Source organism: Hyla sarda, chromosome 2, assembly GCF_029499605.1.
Source record: "Hyla sarda isolate aHylSar1 chromosome 2, aHylSar1.hap1, whole genome shotgun sequence".
Classification (NCBI taxonomy): domain Eukaryota; kingdom Metazoa; phylum Chordata; class Amphibia; order Anura; family Hylidae; genus Hyla; species Hyla sarda.
In genome coordinates this window covers 101,324,769-101,343,725 of record NC_079190.1, presented here as the reverse complement: position 1 = coordinate 101,343,725, position 18,957 = coordinate 101,324,769, and the positions used below count along the sequence as shown (strand labels likewise).

The 18,957-nt window shown below is 40.6% G+C and overlaps 1 protein-coding gene across 2 annotated transcripts in view; it reads left to right on the top strand.

The window, feature by feature from the left end:
* The window catches only part of DIP2B (disco interacting protein 2 homolog B), a 249,899-nt gene extending 231,700 nt beyond the window's left edge, over nucleotides 1-18,199 (top strand). For both annotated transcript variants that reach the window (XM_056562713.1, XM_056562712.1), the window contains exons 30-38: nucleotides 495-625; nucleotides 1,650-1,818; nucleotides 2,685-2,855; nucleotides 4,830-4,891; nucleotides 9,646-9,703; nucleotides 12,902-12,976; nucleotides 14,541-14,715; nucleotides 15,506-15,629; nucleotides 16,966-18,199. In XM_056562713.1, the coding sequence (XP_056418688.1) occupies nucleotides 495-625; nucleotides 1,650-1,818; nucleotides 2,685-2,855; nucleotides 4,830-4,891; nucleotides 9,646-9,703; nucleotides 12,902-12,976; nucleotides 14,541-14,715; nucleotides 15,506-15,629; nucleotides 16,966-17,218 (1,218 nt within the window). In that variant the 3' untranslated portion in view covers nucleotides 17,219-18,199. The remainder of the gene's footprint in view (nucleotides 1-494; nucleotides 626-1,649; nucleotides 1,819-2,684; nucleotides 2,856-4,829; nucleotides 4,892-9,645; nucleotides 9,704-12,901; nucleotides 12,977-14,540; nucleotides 14,716-15,505; nucleotides 15,630-16,965) is intronic.
* The last annotated feature ends 758 nt before the right edge of the window (nucleotides 18,200-18,957 follow it).

The window sequence follows — 18,957 nt, the reverse complement described above, 5'->3', positions numbered from 1 at the left end:
TTGATTTTGAGTGTGACTCCATATCCAGACCTCCATGGGTTGATACATTTGATCTCCATTGATAATTTTTGTGTGATTTTGTTGTCAGTCCATTCAACTATGTAAAGACGAAAGTATTTCATACGATTAGTTCATTCATTCAGATCTAGGATGTGTTACCTTAGTGTTTCCTTTATGTTTTTGAGCAGTGTAGTTTGAATACCATATTATAAACATAATATTTGTCATAAAAAAAGAACATTTTCCTTAGTCCTTTTTATTTTTTTCCCCCCAATTTGTTTGGGGGAAAAAAAAAAAACTGAAATCAGTTGTGGAAGAAACCTTTCCAGGCATTCCCATCTCTGCTCCAGTCTCCAAAGATGCAGATGGTATTTTTTTTTTTAGCTTTTAGTACATATGGGATAAGAAAAGTAGATAGTGATTTCCATGGAGAACAGTTACTGTTGGGGGTTAGATGACGATCCTGTTTAATATAAATCTCTCTTCTATTGCAGATGTCCCATGGATCTGTAAATGCACTTTGCCGGGCAATAAAACTGCAGTGTGAGCTGTACTCTACACGCCAGATTGCCATATGTCTGGATCCTTATTGTGGACTTGGTTTTGTACTTTGGTGCCTTTGCAGGTTGGTTTGAAAATCATACACAGCTTCAAAAAACAAACAAAAATAAAACCCTTGCCACAATATGTTATATCTGCCTGTACAGCAACATATTGTTACCCAAGGATCGTTATTAAAGTACATCACTAGATATAGTTCCATTGAAAAAAAAATACATATCCATCATTTCATCTTCCTTGAGATCTCGTGGGTTCAAGAAGAGGATAAAATTGGGCATATCGGGTAAACAGGTGGAAGAAGAATGAAGTGATTTTATTTATATATATACTCAACGTGTGTGTATGTATGTATGTATGTGTGTATGTATGTGTGTGTGTGTTCCAGCATCACGTCCAAACGGCTAAAGATATTAACATGAAACTTGACACACATGTTACTTATATGTCAACAACAAACATAGGATAGGTAATTTAACCCTTACTCACCCCCATTTGCCAGGGGCGGGGTTTATGTTTAAAGTCCCATACAAGTCAATGGGAAATATATGTTACTGCATAACTTCCAAACGGCTGGAGATATTTCGATAATACTTGGTCACATGTTACTTATATGTCCACTTAAAATATAGGATAGTTAATTTAACCCTTAACTACCCCCATTTGTGAGGGTTGGGGTTTTTGTTTAAAGTCCCATGCAAAGCAATGGGAAATGTATGTTCCCACATAACTTCTGTACAGCTGGAGATATTTCATTACCTGGTACACATATTACGGGTTAGGATATTAGAACGGGATGGGAGGTTGGGATGGGAGGTCGGGATATGGGGTTGGGATATGACAACAATATATGAGGACGGGATATGAAGTCAAAAGATTCCTCTTTTGATTTTCCCCCACAACAAGGATTAGGAAGGAAAAACCGGACAATGCCGGGTACTCAGCTAGTCTATTATAAAGCAGCCTCCTCCAAAAGGGTTATATCTGTGTCTCTGTACGCTACTGTTGCTGTCCCCAGCCATTCTACATTCTAATATTGGGAAACATGATGTAATATTTTATCATTTCTATATGTTTCCTCTTGCTTACAGTGTATACTCTGGTCACCAGTCTATATTAATTCCTCCTATGGAGTTGGAATCCAACTTATTCCTTTGGCTGTCTGCAGTGAGTCAGTACAAGATTAGAGACACATTCTGTTCCTATTCTGTAATGGAGATGTGTTCAAAGGGACTTGGGACCCAGACCGAGGTGCTGAAGGTAAGATTTATTCACCCTCATGTGTTTGTATGGTCTTACACCGGAGTACAGTAGAGGTAAAAGAAGTTAATTGTTGTGACCTTTTTATATTCTCTTTGTTGTTTCATCTTCGTGATCATCCTCCAGTCTCGAAAGCATGGACAGAGAATATTAAAATGTCCAATGTGATAAGTTTGTACTCTTCTCTGTTTTCCACAGTTCAGACATGTTCTGGGCTAGATGGCTGGGTTAAAGTGGTTATCCAGGAAAAAACTTTTTATATATATATCAACTGGTTCCAGAAAGTTAAACAGATTTTTAAATTACTTCTATTAAAAAATCTTAATCCTTTCAGTACTTATGAGCTTCTGAAGTTAAGGTTGTTCTTTTCTGTCTAAGTGCTCTTTGATGACACGTGTATCGGGAACTGCCCAGTTTAGAAGCAAATCCCCATAGCAAACCTCTTCTAAACTGGGCGGTTCCCGAGACAGGTGTCATCAGAGAGCACTTAGACAGAAAAGAACAACCTTAACTTCAGAAGCTCATAAGTGCTGAAAGGATTAAGATTTTTTTAATAGAAGTAATTTACAAATCTGTTTAACTTTCTGGAGCCAGTTGATATATAAAAAAAAGTTTTTTCCTGGATAACCCCTTTAAGCCAACTAATAGTTGATCCACACTTGTATATGCCACGTTGATAAAACTGGCCTCATTTGCAGACTGTCCATCTAAGTTAGGCAGTTTTAGTACATCTGGGCCATTATCTATCAAACACTTACTGAGGAATGGGTTCTTTATATAAGATGGCTAATAAATGTCTTTATAGCTATTCCTGTGACCAAGCTGTTTCCTATTTACTTTCCCTTATCTGATATTCGCTCTTACAGATGAGAGGAGTAAATCTGTCTTATGTACGGACTTGTGTTGTGGTGGCAGAAGAACGTCCACGAGTGGCCCTCACGTACTCCTTTTCCAAACTTTTCAAAGATCTTGGGCTGTCTCCTCGTGCCGTCAGTACTACCTTTGGATCAAGAGTCAATACTGCAATATGTTTACAGGTAAAAATGGGTGGATGTAAAGGGCATTTATGATGTTAATATAGGCCTCCTATCCCTCCAAAAGTTAAAGGAGTTGTCTGGTGAACAATAACTTGGATAGGGGATAAGTTATAGATTGTGGGAGGTCTGAGCGCTGGGACCTCCTTCGATCTCCTGCATGGGGTCCCGGCATTTGGCTGGAAGGGGTGTGCCAACCCCCGCACGGAGCGGCAGCTGACACTCCCCTCCATGTACCCCATAGAGATACATGGTCAGATGTCAGCTTCCTGCAATTTGGCGGGGCCCCGTGCAGGAGAACGCGGGGTTTCTCAGCGATCTAGAACTTACACCCTATCCTTGGATAGGGGATAAATTATTTTTCACTGGACTACTCTTTTAACATGTATCTGCCACTTTAAAAAAAAATTAAATAAAATTGTAACATGTCCTAGAGAATTGTCAAAAGTTTAGATTGGTCAGGGTCTACGTGACACATTAGGAGTCTGTCTCAGTCACGTGACCATAGCATGGCACTTCTCCCTGCTTGTTTTAGTGATCAGTAGGGTTGTGGACACCCATAGCAGTTAAAAGTTGTGACATGGATTTTGTGCAAGTATTTTACCAAAACTAAAATTTCCCTTGTAAAAAGGGGAATTTTTTTTCGTAAAATTATTTTTTTTGAAAGTGACAGTGCCCCTTTAAAAAAAAAAAAAAAGAAAAAATGTTGCAATGTTGCAATCATGGCGTTGGTGTCATAAGTTTTGGCCTCTGAATGGAATATAAAACATCCTTTTAGGGATTCACTTAAAAAGCTTTTAGGATTTGCACTTCAGTGTTGAATTTGTAAATGAAATGGAAAGTGCTTTGTGTTATTTTACCGTTTATTCACTTGCAGGCTGCACACTAAATTTATTTCACTTTAGGACAAAGTTGACACTTGAATTTCTGCAGCCCTTTACTTCCTCCCTACTAAGAGAGAGGATAGAGAGAAAGCTAAACCAGAGTATAACAAGCCGTCTTTTTGTCTGTTGAGGGAACTTTAGTCATGTTGTTATTGTATCATATGCATTGATTCAAGCAGGCAGTCTCTCTGTGATGTGGGAGTGTACAGCAATATTTCCCAACCAGGGTGCCTCCAGCTGTTGCAAAACTTCAACTCCCAACATGCCCGGACAGCCGTTGGCTGTCCGGGCATGCTGGGAATTGTAGTTTTGCAACAGCTGGAGGCACCCTGGTTGGGAAACACTGGTGTTAGAGAGTGGTAAGTGTAATATCAGCTACTGGCCTTGTAGGAACTGTAACCAGTGACCGGGCTGCAGTTCTGCTGCACTACTCTCATAAATAGATATAATAGGGGAAATCTTCACATAATCACCAAAAAAAACAAAAAAACAATTATGCCAAAACTATAGTTTATTTTACATAAATCATCAAATTTTGACATACATTTAAAATGCAGCATGGAAAATGAAAACAAGGGCACAACATTGACAAGTACAGAAGAAGGAGATGGAATGGATGGCAGCAGTACAGGGTAATAGGGTGCAAAGAAGAAAGGGAGAGGCAGATATAACCCACACAAACAAGGGATATGAATGAGTATCAATGGTAGCAGAGAATATGCACCTAAGGAATATAATAAATGGACAAGTGGGTATATCAGAAAACAACTTCTAGGAAAAATACAGCATGAGTTAAAGTCAGAGATCATACAGCAGAAAAACAATTGAACATCCTGCCATGTGTGCCCAACGTACGTTTTGCTCGTGCTTCCTCAGGGGGCGTGTTCACATAGGTGCTGTAAGTCTTCACATAGGTGCTGTAAGTGAGGGTCTAAAACACACTATTTTTTTTTATTGTAGGTACACTAATAATCTTAAAAATGCAGACATTTTACTTCTTAGAAATTGCATGTTTTAGTTGTACCTGACAATAGAAAAGACATCTTGCATTTATCTAAATATGTTTTTTTTTCTTCCCTCATTTATTTCCCAGGGAACCTCAGGGCCAGATCCTTCAACAGTGTATGTGGATCTCAAATCCCTTCGACACGACAGGTATTCAGTTTTATAACAATGTAGATAGGTAGGTAGGTAGGTTGGTTATGATCTTTCATGAGATATCGAAGGAAAATCAATCTATGTATTGTATGGTCCGTTTGAACCAGTTTATGTAATCCCTTGTGCAGAGCCTCTGGAATGGCTGCAGCACCAAAGTGCTAAATATCATTGATGAATTAACAGCTTAAAGGGGTACTCCAGTGGAAAACATTTTTTTTTTTTAAATCAACTGGTGCCAGAAAGTTAAACAGATTTGTAAATTACTTCTATTAAAAAAATTCTTTACCCTTCCAGTACTTTTTAGCAGCTGTATGCTACAGAGGAAATTCTTTTCTTTTTAAATTTCTTTTTTGTCTTGTCCACAGTGCTCTTCTGACACCTCTGTCCGTGTCAGGAACTGTCCATAGCAGCTTAGGTTTGCTATGGGGATTTTCTCCTGCGGTGGACAGTCCCTGATACGGGCATCAGGTGTCGGCAGAGAGCACTGTGGTCAAGACAAAAAAGAAATTCAAAAATGAAAATAATTTCCTCTGTAGAAAACAGCTGCTAAAAAGTACTGGAAGGATTAAGATTTTTTTTAATAGAAGTAATTTACAAATCTGTTTAACTTTTCTGGCACCAGTTGGTTTAAAAAAAAAAAAAAATGTTTTCCCCCGGAGTACCCCTTTAAAAAGCTCTGGCAGTACCAGGTTTACCAAAAAAAGATTGTTGGAATGAAGGCAATAGCACTAAGACTTTCATACATCAGTGGGTAATGTAAGACTAATGTTCGGTGTCAGTCATGGTGTAATATATATAAAATAGAAATAGAATAAGTCAGTCTGATGGGGTTTCTCTTCTCTTTCTCTCAGCTGTTTCTATATTGTAGGACATTTCTAATAAAGGATATTTAGAAAGCTGCTTCATTTTGCATTGAGGAAACAAATCAACAATGAAAAAAACATTCAGTGCAAAGGTGTCCATAGCCGCAGTTAGATTGTCATCACAAATCAGACATTACACATTCAGTCTGCAATGGTTATCGTTGCCAGGATCTCACCGGATGTCAGGCAGTAAACTGGGGCTGGCAGGTCTGTTCTCTCTGGCAGACTGACAAGGGACAGAATCAAACCTTCTGCAATGACCTTCATATCTGTCTCTAAAATCCTTAGCATCATGTATTCAGCGATTACTTATATACAGAAGTCAGAAATCTAAATGGTTCTAAGGTCCTGTCATCACGATTCATAGCATACAAATAACTATAACAAATAACTATATTATAAAACTTGTTTCAAATCAGCTTTTTTTTCTCTTCACTGCTGATGGGTTTCCAGATTTAATAGCATGTAAATGTGGCTGTATCCCAGTCTCCAAGTAACTTGGGGCCACTGACTGAAGGAGAACGGTCAGTGCTTACCTAAAAAGTTATACCTGTACATCCTAGACTAAGCCATCAGCTTACAGAACCCAACAAACTATGGTACAAACATCTTATAGATGCCTGAATGCAAAGTCCGGACCCACTGTTGCTTTTCTCTGATTGATTTTAAATACAGTGGCCCTCATTTACTATTGCAAACCGACATGTTTTGTTGGGTTGTGCGCCAGTTTTGGGCGCATTGCGCCTGAAATTCTGTCTGCGCCAGAATATGGGCCTGAAATTCTGTCTGCGCCTGAATTTGCGCCTGAATTGAAAAAACCCCAACTAACTCTCCATTTTGCTAAGAAAACCCGAAAAAAGGGGCGTGGTCGTTGGGAAAAGGGGCGTGTTCCCGACATTTTCACAAAATCCCAACATATTTACTAAAGTTTCCACAGAGGAAAACCTGAGGAAAACCAAACAGATCAGAGCATGTGTAAAAAAAAAGCAAAGTGTAGGGAAAGTGGAAAATGTAGGGAAACCTTAGTAAATACCGTGGGAAATAAATTGTAGGGAATTAAAACCCACAAAGAAAGCTACACAACACTCTTCATAAATGTGGGCCAGTGTGTTTTTTTGTGGGTTTTTTTTTGTGCAGAAGCACTAAATATGTTGCGCAACTGACCCACCGTGGATGTGCATTGTGTTAACATACCCTAAGGGTATTTTACGCTGCGGATCAGCCGCTGAAGGACTCCTGCATGGTGGCTTCACATGTGCCTGCTCGGAGCGGCAATACGCAGCTACAAGCAGACACACTGCGATGTGCGAGTCGCAGCGGGCATGAGCAGTATACTCGCACATCGCTGCAGCTCTTGGCCTAGCTAAAGGAGCAGGAGGAGCGGCCGCAATGTGTGCGAGTACACCGCGCATGCGTGGCACCTCGCACATCACAGTATACCTGCTCGTAACAGCGTATTGCCACTCTGAGCAGGCACATGTAAAGCCACCATGCCAGGGTCCTACAGCGGGGGATCTGCAGCACAAAATTCTTATTCACACCCACAGGATCAGCCATGGATCAAAGTAGTAAAATCTGCAGTCGCAGATTCAAAGTTGTAACCCCCCCCCTCCCAATAGGATAAGTTATAGATCGCGAGGGGTCCGAGCACTGGGGCCCCTGTTATCTCCTGCACCGGGCCCTGGAAGTTGGCTGGAAGGGGGGCATGCCGTACCCCGCATGGAGCGCCGTCTGACATGCCCCTCCATGTACCCCATAGATATACATGGAGGGGGTGTGCCGGCGGCAGCTTCATGCGGGGTACAGACGTCAGCTTCCAGCAAACTGGCACCCCATGCAGGAGATCGCAGGGGGCCCAGCGCTTGGGTCCCCCTGCGTTCTATAACTTATCCCCTATCCTTGGATGTTATTTTTCAACAGACTACTCCTTTAACAAAGGGGGCTACCCAAACTATATGGAAGCAGCAGCTATAAACAGAGAGGCCTACCCAAAATATATGGAAGCAGCAGCTATAAACAGAGAGGCCTACCCAAACTATATGGAAGCAGCAACTATAAACAGAGGGGCCTACCCAAACTATATGGAAGCAGCAACTATAAACAGAGGGGCCTACCCAAACTATATGGAAGCAGCAACTATAAACAGAGAGGCCTACCCAAACTATATGGAAGCAGCAGCTATAAACAGAGAGGCCTACCCAAACTATATGGAAGCAGCAACTATAAACAGAGAGGCCTACCCAAACTATATGGAAGCAGCAGCTATAAACAGAGAGGCCTACCCAAACTATATGGAAGCAGCAGCTATAAACAGAGAGGCCTACCCAAACTATATGGAAGCAGCAACTATAAACAGAGAGGCCTACCCAAACTATATGGAAGCAGCAGCTATAAACAGAGAGGCCTACCCAAACTATATGGAAGCAGCAGCTATAAACAGAGAGGCCTACCCAAACTATATGGAAGCAGCAACTATAAACAGAGGGGCCTACCCAAACTATATAGGGGGCTCCATATAATTTGGGTAGGCCCCCCTGTTAATAGTTACCCCATAGTTGTGGTAGGCTCCTCTCAGAGAGGCCTACAACTATATGGGGGGAATATAATGATCATTTGGGGCTGGGGGGGCCCGGAGGCAGAGGCGAGCTGTCGCACTTGCAGAACTAGGTGGCAGGCAGCTGAGCTGAGGCCTGCTGCCTGGGCAAAAGATATGATGAGGAGGCCCCTTTTTGCTGCTAATTGTTGCCCCCATAAACTATATGGGGACAACAATTAGCAGCAAAAAGGGCCTACAACAACTATATGGGCCGGGGGCCCCCATATAGTTGTTGTAGGCCCCTTTTTGCTGCTAATTGTTGCCTCCATATAGTATATGCCTGAATGCCTCCAGTCCTCATGACATCTTTTGCCCAGGCAGCAGGACTCAGCTCAGCTGCCTGCCATCTAGTTCTGCGATTGCGACAGCTCGCCTCTGCCTCCGGGCCCCCCCAGCCCCAAATGATCATTATATATATTTTTTATAAACATTTATTTATGGCGCCGCTCTATTGCTTATCCCACCGCTGCTGCCACCACTAACCTTAGTCAGCGCCACGGAGCGGAGCTGCGGCGCACCTGACTTTCTTAGTCAGCAGACAAGCAGCAGAGACAGAGAGACTCTCCTCTGCTCAGCCTCCGCCACAGCGCTACTGTGAGGCGGCGGCTGTATCAATGCGCAGCGGCCGTGTGGGAGTAGGTAGTACCTCCCGCCGGCCACTGCAAATTTAAAGAGATAGGCCGGCCCCGGAGGTATCCCTGCTGCATGGATGCAGCATTGTCCGCAGCGTGACCATGATGACTGTAAGTTATTTTCAGTCAGGAGTGGTGGGGGGCCCACTCACTAACTTGATTTACTACCAGAAAAAAAAAGAAAAAAGGTCAAGGGACGGCCGGGCCCCCCTGAAGTGTATGGGTTGTACCCCCCTGATGGCGGCAGTGGTTGGAAAGCACTGCCCTATATAAACAGGAGGTATGCTGCCAACAGTATTGAAAATAAATAACTATATAATGTTCCTGACAAATAGTTTGTCCTTTTTTGTCTTTCATTCTAAAGCTCCAAACTGTACTGTCATAAGTATTCATACTCACCATTCACACCTATGTATAGTGCATTAAAAATGACTGGCAGCAGGGGGCGCTGAAGAGCATGTGCAGAATACCTGAGTGACTTTAGCTCTAACCTTCCTGCTCCTCATGCACCCGGTCCTGTGGTACCCAGAGGATAAGATATTTGTAAGATAAACTGTATAACATTTTGGGATGTCATTTACCCATTGGCTGTTTATCATATGGGTCTAATAGTTTTACAAATGTAGTAGTTGACCCTTTTTTGTTTTCTCCAATACGTAGGGTACGCTTAGTGGAGAGAGGGTCTCCTCAGAGTTTGCTTCTCCTGGAGTCTGGAAAGGTAAAATATTACTTCATTTGTGGTGTACTAGGTTCCTGGTTATTGACAGAAAGTAAATGTGACAATGATGTCTGCTACATTTATCCTTTATACATTGAAGCCATGTTTATACTCCACATCTTATCTTTCTTACACAACGCATGCAACGTATTTAATAAGCAGAGGTAAAGGATTGGTGTGTAGTTAAAGGGGTACTCTGCTGGAAAAGTTTTTTTTTTTAATCAACTGATGCCAGAAAGTTAAACAGATTTTTTTATTATTTCTATTTAAAAATCTTAATCCTTCCAGTACTTATCAGCTGCTGTATACTCCAGAGGAAGTTCTTTTCTTTTTGAATTTCCTTTCTGTCTGACCACAGTGCTCTCTGCTGAGGTGTCAGCAGAGAGCACCGTGGTCAGACAGAAAAGAAATTAAAAAAGAAAAGAACTTCCTGTGGAGCAAAGAACAGATGATAAGTTCAATATAAAAATCTTAATCCTTCCAGTATTTATCAGCTGCTGTATACTACAGAGGAAGTTATGTAGTTCTTTTCTGTCTGTCCACAGTGCTCTCTGCTGACACCTCTGTCCATGTCAGGAAGTGTCCAGAGGAGAGGTTTGCTATGGGGATTTGCTCCTGCTCTGGACAGTTCGTGACATGGACAGAGGTGTTGGCAGAGAGCACTGTGGACAGAAAAGACATTCAAAAAGAAAAGAACTTCCTGTGGATCATAACAGCAGCTCATAAGTACTGGACGGATTAAGATTTTTAAATAGAAGTCATTTACAAATCTTTTTAACTTTCTGTTGATCTAAAAAAATATGTTTTCCAGCAGAGTACCACTTTAGTATAAACACCCACCAAGAGAGGGTAAAGGGGGAACATTTAAATATGTTTCGATTTTTTGTCCACAGATAAGTTGGGTGAGTTTGGAACAAGGAGTTAGTCTAAAACTAGAAGAAGGAACAGCTGGAGTTGTATGCAGAGGTTTTATAGAAAAAGTAGTGGATTTTGAGCAGGCTTCCAGCTGATGTGTTTCTATATCCTGGATAGTTTGGATGGAACTTTTGGCCCATAAAGTGGCCATATAACTTATATAGCTGTTGGCTAAATGTTGGTTTGGCCAGGAGCTATCTCTCCCGTTCACCCTATTCACATTTAACACTTGTCATGGTCAAGCATTTATGTGTTTTGAATTTGGAGATTGGAGGTAAGCTGCTGCCAGACACCTCTGAGAGTAGTTTATCTCTCAAAGAATGAAAGGATCGGGTGGTCAAAATCCAACATGCCAGACCCTTCTCTCCGCCAGCATCATCTGTCTGGGGAGATAAACCTTAAAGGGGTTATCCAGGGAAAAAAACTTATATATATCAACTGGCTCCAGAAAGTTAAACAGATTTGTAAATTACTTCTATTGAAAAATCTTAATCCTTTCAGTACTTATGAGCTGCTGAAGTTGGGTTGTTCTTTTCTGTCTAAGTGCTCTCTGATGACACCTGTATCGGGAACCGCCCAGTTTAGAAGCAAATCCCCATAGCAAACCTCTTTGCAGTTCCAGAGACAAGCAGAGATGTCAGCAGAGAGCACTGTTTCCAGACAGAAAAGAACAACTTTAGCAGCTGATAATTATTGGAAGGATTAAGGTTTTTTTAATAGAAGTAATTTTCAAATCTGTTTAACTTTCTGAAGCCAGTTGATATAAAAAAAAGTTATTTTTTTCCCTGGAATACCCCTTTTAACCCCTTAAGGACGCAGGACGTAAATGTACGTCCTGGTGAGGTGGTATTAACGCACCAGGACGTACATTTACGTCCTAAGCATAACCGCGGGCATCGGAGCGATGCCCGTGTCATGCGCGGCTGATCCCGGCTGCTAATCGCAGCCAGGGACCCGCCGGCAATGGCCGACGCCCGCGATCTCGCGGGCGTCCGCCATTAACCCCTCAGGTGCCGGGATCAATACAGATCCCGGCATCTGCAGCGGTTCGCGATTTAAATGAACGATCGGATCGCCCGCAGCGCTGCTGCGGGGATCCGATCATTCATAACGCCGCACGGAGGTCCCCTCTCCTTCCTCCGTGCGGCTCCCGGCGTCTCCTGCTCTGGTCTGTGATCGAGCAGACCAGAGCAGGAGATGACCAATAATACTGATCTGTTCTATGTCCTATACATAGAACAGATCAGTATTAGCAATCATGGTATTGCTATGAATAGTCCCCTATGGGGACTATTCAAGTGTAAAAAAAAATGTAAAAAAATGTAAAAGTAAAAGTAAAAAAAAAGTGAAAAATCCCCTCCCCCAATAAAAAAGTAAAACGTCCATTTTTTCCTATTTTACCCCCAAAAAGCGTAAAAAACATTTTTTATAGACATATTTGGTATCGCCGCGTGCGTAAATGTCCGAACTATTAAAATAAAATGTTAATGATCCCGTACGGTGAACGGCGTGAACGAAAAAAAATAAAAAAAAGTCCAAAATTCCTACTTTTTTAATACATTTTATTAAAAAAAAAATAATAAAAAATGTATTAAAAGTTTTTTATATGCAAATGTGGTATCAAAAAAAAGTACAGATCATGGCGCAAAAAATGAGCCCCCATACCGCCACTTATAGGGAAAAATAAAAAAGTTAGAGGTCATCAAAATAAAGGGATTATAAACGTACTAATTTGGTTAAAAAGTTTGTGATTTTTTTTAAGCGCAACAATAATATAAAAGTATATAATAATGGGTATCATTTTAATCGTATTGACCCTAAGAATAAAGAACACACGTCATTTTTACCATAAATTGTACGGCGTGAAAACAAAACCTTCCAAAATTAGCAAAATTGCGTTTTTCGTTTTAATTTCCCCACAAAAATAGTGTTTTTTGGTTGCGCCATACATTTTATGATATAATGAGTGATGTCATTACAAAGGACAACTGGTCGCGCAAAAAACAAGCCCTCATACTAGTCTGTGGATGAAAATATAAAAGAGTTATGATTTTTAGAAGGCGAGGAGGAAAAAATGAAAACGTAAAAATTAAATTGTCTGAGTCCTTAAGGCCAAAATGGGCTGAGTCCTTAAGGGGTTAAGCAGTCAGCCGATCCTGCCAACATCAGCAGTCACCTGACTTTTCCCTAATGTGTAAGAGGGCCTTTGTCTGCCTTCATCACTTCATGTTTCTCTGTAAGTTCAGCATTTGAACATTCATTCTATTCCAATCTTTGTTTTAGATCTTACCTGGAGTCACAGTGATTATTGTAAATCCAGAGACCAAAGGACCCCTGGGAGATTCTCATCTTGGCGAGGTGAGTGCACTTTAAATTCTTATCGGTGGAAGATTTCAGGGTTTATAGATTTCTAACATTGTTCATATCCTATTAATATAAATGGTATTTTATCTCCTTACAGAGGTTTTCTGGGTATATTTCACAGAGCATTATCTAGACCAGTGTTTTCCAACCAGGGTGCCTCCAGCTGTTGCAAAACTACAACTCCCAGCATACCCGGACAGCCGAAGGCTGTCCGGGTATGCTAGGAGTTGTAGTTTTGCAACAGCTGGAGGCACCCTGGTTGGAAAACACTGATCTAGTCTCTGAATATAAACAGTATTTTCATTCACTAACAGCAAACTAACGTCTTTAACCTCTTAACAACCCATTACATATATTTTCATCATGGGACTGTTGAGGGTGTATGAAGCGGCTTAGCCCTATTTAAAGTTATAGAGGCCTCATTTATATAGTTAATAAAGCATGGCTGCAATCACGCTCCGGCAGCAGGATAAGCTTTATTTCCCAGCAGAGCTGTAACCCGACATTACAGTGATCAGGATATGGATTTGCTGGAAGTCACAGACTGCCATAGAACCTCCATATCCTCATCGCTGTAATCTGGGGGCTACAAAATTGTCAGGAAATTTAAACAGATATCCTGTCGCTAGAGTGTGATCTGAGTAAGACTGGGTTCACACCACGTTTTTGCAATACAGTTCCCGTATCAGGTTTTTTATTTAAAAAAAAAAAAAAAAAACAGATTCCTCAAAACCTGACTAAACTGTATCAAAACGTGCGCACAAATTTTTATCTGTAATCGGTTGAAAACCGTATACGGTTTGAAAAATTATGTCTGGTTGCATCCGTTTTTTAAGAAAAAAAACATATAAGTTTTTTTTTTTACTTTTCTCACTTGTTTGATTAAAGTTCCAAGAAAAAAAACTGTGCAAAGTCAAAAACCTTATGGTGAAAACAGGATATAACCGTATGTACATACAGTTCTGTATGGTTCCCATTGACTCCCATGTTAAAAAAAAAAAAAATAAATAAATATAAATAATTCGGTTTAATGCGGTTTTTCACCCAGACCAAAACCCGTGGTAGCCCCCCCCCAAAAAAAAAGTAAAAGACCATATAGTTTGAAAAACTGAGCCAATCGTATACATTATGGTGCATACGGTTTTGAATGGGAAGTCTATGGGCACGGTTTTCTGTACGGTTGCATACATTTAAAAAAAAATTAAATATTTTTTTATGAAACTGTATGCCGAAACCGTATAGCAAAATCGTGGTGTGAACCCACCCGTACACTTATTTATAAACACCATCAGCAGTATATAAAAGTAGCCAAACAAAGTGGTCTGCTCAGTGCATTTTTCCAGCTGATCACTATTGTTTCCACTCCAGAACTGCACACTTGTATTGGCTGCTAACTTACCCTTATCTATGTTCACCTATACGTACACTTATCTGAGGAAATGATGACCCCACATTGTTATTATGTAGCTTTGTTGGGTCATGTAATGGCTATTGTCTATGTTTATATGACTGCAGTGCGGTATTGCCGACTACTGACTTCATGCTTTTCTTCCATCAGATCTGGGTGAACAGTCCACACACGGCCAGTGGATACTACACTATATACGACAGTGAAAGTCTGCAGGCTGATCACTTCAACACCAAACTCAGCTTTGGGGACACCCAGACACTTTGGGCAAGAACTGGATACCTTGGCTTTGTCCGCAGAACAGAACTGACGGCTGCCAGTGGAGGTATGGTAATCCTCTCGCTATGTTTATTTAGGGTGTATTCACACGTACAGTATCTGGTACATATTTGATGTACAGGATTTGAAGCTGCAGATTTGAAGCTGTGTTTAGTCATTTAGTTTACATGGAAATCTGCAGCTTGAAATCCTGCACATTAAATATGCACATGATACTGTACGTGAGAAGACTTCCTTAGACTTCCACACGTGCCATATTTTGCTGCTACACATTTTCCTACTTATTGACTTCAGTGGTTGGGAAAATAAAGCAGCAGCAAAATACGGCACACGTGACCCTACCCTAAAGGGAATCTGTCAGCTTTATTTGCTGCTAAGATCATTGTGTCAGATTCCCTTTAGCTAAAAGGGGTACTCCGCTTACCCACCGTTCGGAACATTTTGTGTCACGGCCACAACCCCTCCCTTCTTGACATCACACCACACCACGTCCCCTCAATGCAAGTCTATGGGAGGGGGCGTGGCAGCCGCCACGCCCCCTCCCATAGACTTGCATTGAGGGGGTGTGGTGTGACGTCACAAAGGGGCATGGCGTGACATCACAACCCCCCCGCCGTCCGCACCCAGCATTCTAAATAAATGCCGGGTGCTGCATAGAGACCACGGGGGTCCCAACGGCAGGACCCCCGCGATCAGACATCTTATCCCCTATCCTTTGGATAGGGGATAAGATGTCTAGGGGCGGAGTACCCCTTTAAGCCGGCATTCTTTTACATAAAATCTAGCATGATTGTTTGTCTTTAGTTTTCTCAGTTGTGTTTCTATCTTTATTATAGAACGGCACGATGCCTTATTTGTTGTTGGAGCGCTGGATGAAACACTGGAGCTGAGGGGACTGCGCTACCATCCCATCGACATTGAAACTTCAGTGTCACGCACACACCGAAGCATTGCTGAGTGGTACGTGTGATACAGATGGATAGATACATATGTCTGTGGTTATGGCAAAGGATGGTTATAGGAGAAAGAGGTAGATGCAAAAAGTGCAGAGATAATCTTCAGAAAGAGTGGAGGATCTGAGCATATTGCACTTTTATGGAAGGTTAAACTGTGCATTTACACAATAACTTTTCTAGCTGAGACCTTTAAAGGGGTATTCCAGGCAAAACCTTTTTTTTATATATATCAACTGGCTCCGGAAAGTTAAACAGATTTGTAAATTACTTCTATTAAAAAATCTTAATCCTTCCAATAGTTATTAGCTTCTGAAGTTTTCTGTCTAACTGCTCAATGATGATGTCACGTCCCGGGAGCTGTGCATGATGGGAGAACTGCACAGCTCCCGGGACGTGAGTCATCAGAGAGCAGTTAGACAGAAAACAACAACTTCAACTTCAGAAGCTAATAACTATTGGAAGGATTAAGATTTTTTAATAAAAGTAATTTACAAATCTGTTTAACTTTCCGGAGCCAGTTGATATATAAAAAAAAGTTTTGGCCTGGAATACCCCTTTAAGCAATGTGTGTTAGTTGTTTACTACACCAGATCACTTTAGAGCCTTTGGCGTAAAGGCTGCACTTTATAAAACACCACCATGTGCTCTGTGCAGATACTGAACAAGCAAGAGGGTGTTGGGAGATACCGCTAGAAATCTTAATGCTGCTCTGTATAGCAATATGCAGTCCACATATGGGATTAGCATATGAAAAATAAAGCAGTTTGTTTAGAGTTGCTTACCTTTTTGTAAATTTATGAATAATGTCAACTATTTAAAGGGGTTATCCAGGTAAAAACTTTTTTTTATATATATCAACTGGTTCCAGGAAGTTAAACAGATATGTAAATGACTTCTATTAAAAAAAAATCGTAATCCTTTCAGTACTTATAAGCTGCTGGAGTTGAGTTGTCATTTTCTGTCTTAGTGTTCGCTGATGACACCTGTATCGGGAACTGTCCAGAGTAGAAGCAAATCCCCATAGCAAACCTCTTCTACTCTGTGCAGTTCCCAAGACAAGCAGAGATGTCAGCAGAGAGCACTGTTGCCAGGCAGAAAAGAACAACTCAACTTCAGCAGCGAATAATTATTGGAAGGATTAAGATTTTTTTATAGAAGTAATTTACAAATCTGTTTCACTTTCTGGAGCCAGTTCATATAAAAAAATAAGTTTTTTTCTGGAATACCCCTTTAATAACTTTGGCCTACAAGGATGTATACAAATTGTCTTTCCTTTCCAACATCTAATGGCAGACTTATATTAACAAGACATTTCTCGATGTTCCTTCCTTTGAAAACAGTGCTGTGTTCACATGGACCAACCTGCTGGTGGTGGTGGTTGAGCTTTGTGGCTCTGAACAGGAAGCTCTGGACCTGGTTCCTCTAGTGACCAACGTTGTGCTGGAAGAACATTACTTGATCGTGGGAGTGGTTGTGGTAGTAGATCCCGGTGTCATCCCGATCAACTCTCGAGGGGAAAAACAACGGATGCATCTACGGGACAGTTTCTTAGCGGATCAGTTAGATCCCATCTATGTTGCGTACAACATGTAAAGAAAATAGACTTTAACCTAACCACTCGAGACATGCCACCGAGTTATTATTTTTGTCAAAATTTCACGTAAAAAAATTCCAATGCTTGATAATGGTTTAAAATGTGTGTTATCTTTTTAGTATAACCTCTAGTAGATCTTGGTCTGTCTGCATTATTTTATGAAAGGGAACACTGTGCTACGGTAGTATTAAAAAAATCAAGTCACTGGACGTTAACTGTATCTTAGCTACAGAACTGGGGTACAGCATCTGTGGTCCCAGCACATAGTGGGCACCTGGCATGTACGCTTACCTGGTTCTTTAGAATTCTATTTAATTTTGAAAGGATTTATTTTTTTTAAATCCTTCATATTTGCAGCTGTAGCTTTGTTTTGTCTTATTAAATTAAACTTAGGTAGTAATACTGCTTCTTCATAATGGTGCCATGAGTGCCCTGCTATGGTGGAAAGCTCACCGTCTTCTGAGCCTAGATGCCACTTACGGTGGGGCGTTCAACTTAGAAATACAAAAAAAAAACTGTGTAGAGTTTAGATTTTTCATTTAGATAGGTCTTAAATGTAAAATATTCTGCCTATATTTTAAATATGTAAATATTAATATAACAATTATCAACATTCAGATCCGCTTGTGGTAAATATGGAGGTGATGTTGAATTGTTCTATGGCAATCGCAGGAGGTTTCGAGTTTTTACTAGTTTTTAGTATATAGAGTTACAGGGGCGTGCCAGCTGAATGACCAGGCTGGCACTAGTCCACACGCTGAGGGCAGCTATTGTTTGCCTCTCCCTGGTATAGACAATGCAAGTGATAGAACGATTGTCCTGATCCATAAAGAAGTATTTTGTTGCCTACTAATATATGTTGTTAAATATATGCTGAATGTTTTAATGAATCTGTCTTTTGGAAATTTGCTAACTATTCAACTGTATTACCTACCAGCAGGTAAAAAACAGAACTTTAAAGGGGTATTCCAGGAAAAAACGTTTTTATATATATCAACTGGCTCCAGAAAGTTAAACAGATTTGTAAATTACTTCTATTAAAAAATCTTAATCCTTTCAGTACTTATGAGCTTCTGAAGTTAAGGTTGTTCTTTGCTGTCTAAGTGCTCTCTGATGACACCTGTCTCGGGAACCGCCCAGCAAATCCCCATAGCAAACCTCTTCTAAACTGGGCGGTTCCCGAGACACGTGTCATCAGAGAGCACTTAGACAGCAAAGAACAACCTTAACTTCAGAAGCTCATAAGTACTGAAAGGATTAAGATTTTTTAATAGAAGTCATTTACAAATCTGTTTAACTTTCTGGAGCCAGTTGATATATACAAAAAAAGTTTTTTCCTGGATAACCCCTTTAATATTGATGCACTTTTTTCATTACTGCCTTCTTTCCATTCTCTTCAATAGCTGAACAATGTCTATGATCTGGATTGTCCTTATTCATACCCAGCTTCTCACATACTCCACCATCATACTCCTATATATATATATATATATATATATATATATATATATATATATATATGCACTCTGCTCCCTAGAGGATTCTCAATCGTAAAGCGCCATTAAAGGGGTACTCCGGTGGAAAACATTTTTTTTTTCCTTTTTTTAAATCAACTGGTGCCGGAAAGTTAAACAGATTTGTAAATTACTTCTATTAAAAAAAAAAAAAATCTTTACCCTTCCAGTACTTTTTAGCAGCTGTATTCTACAGAGGAAATTCTTTTCTTTTTGAATTTCTT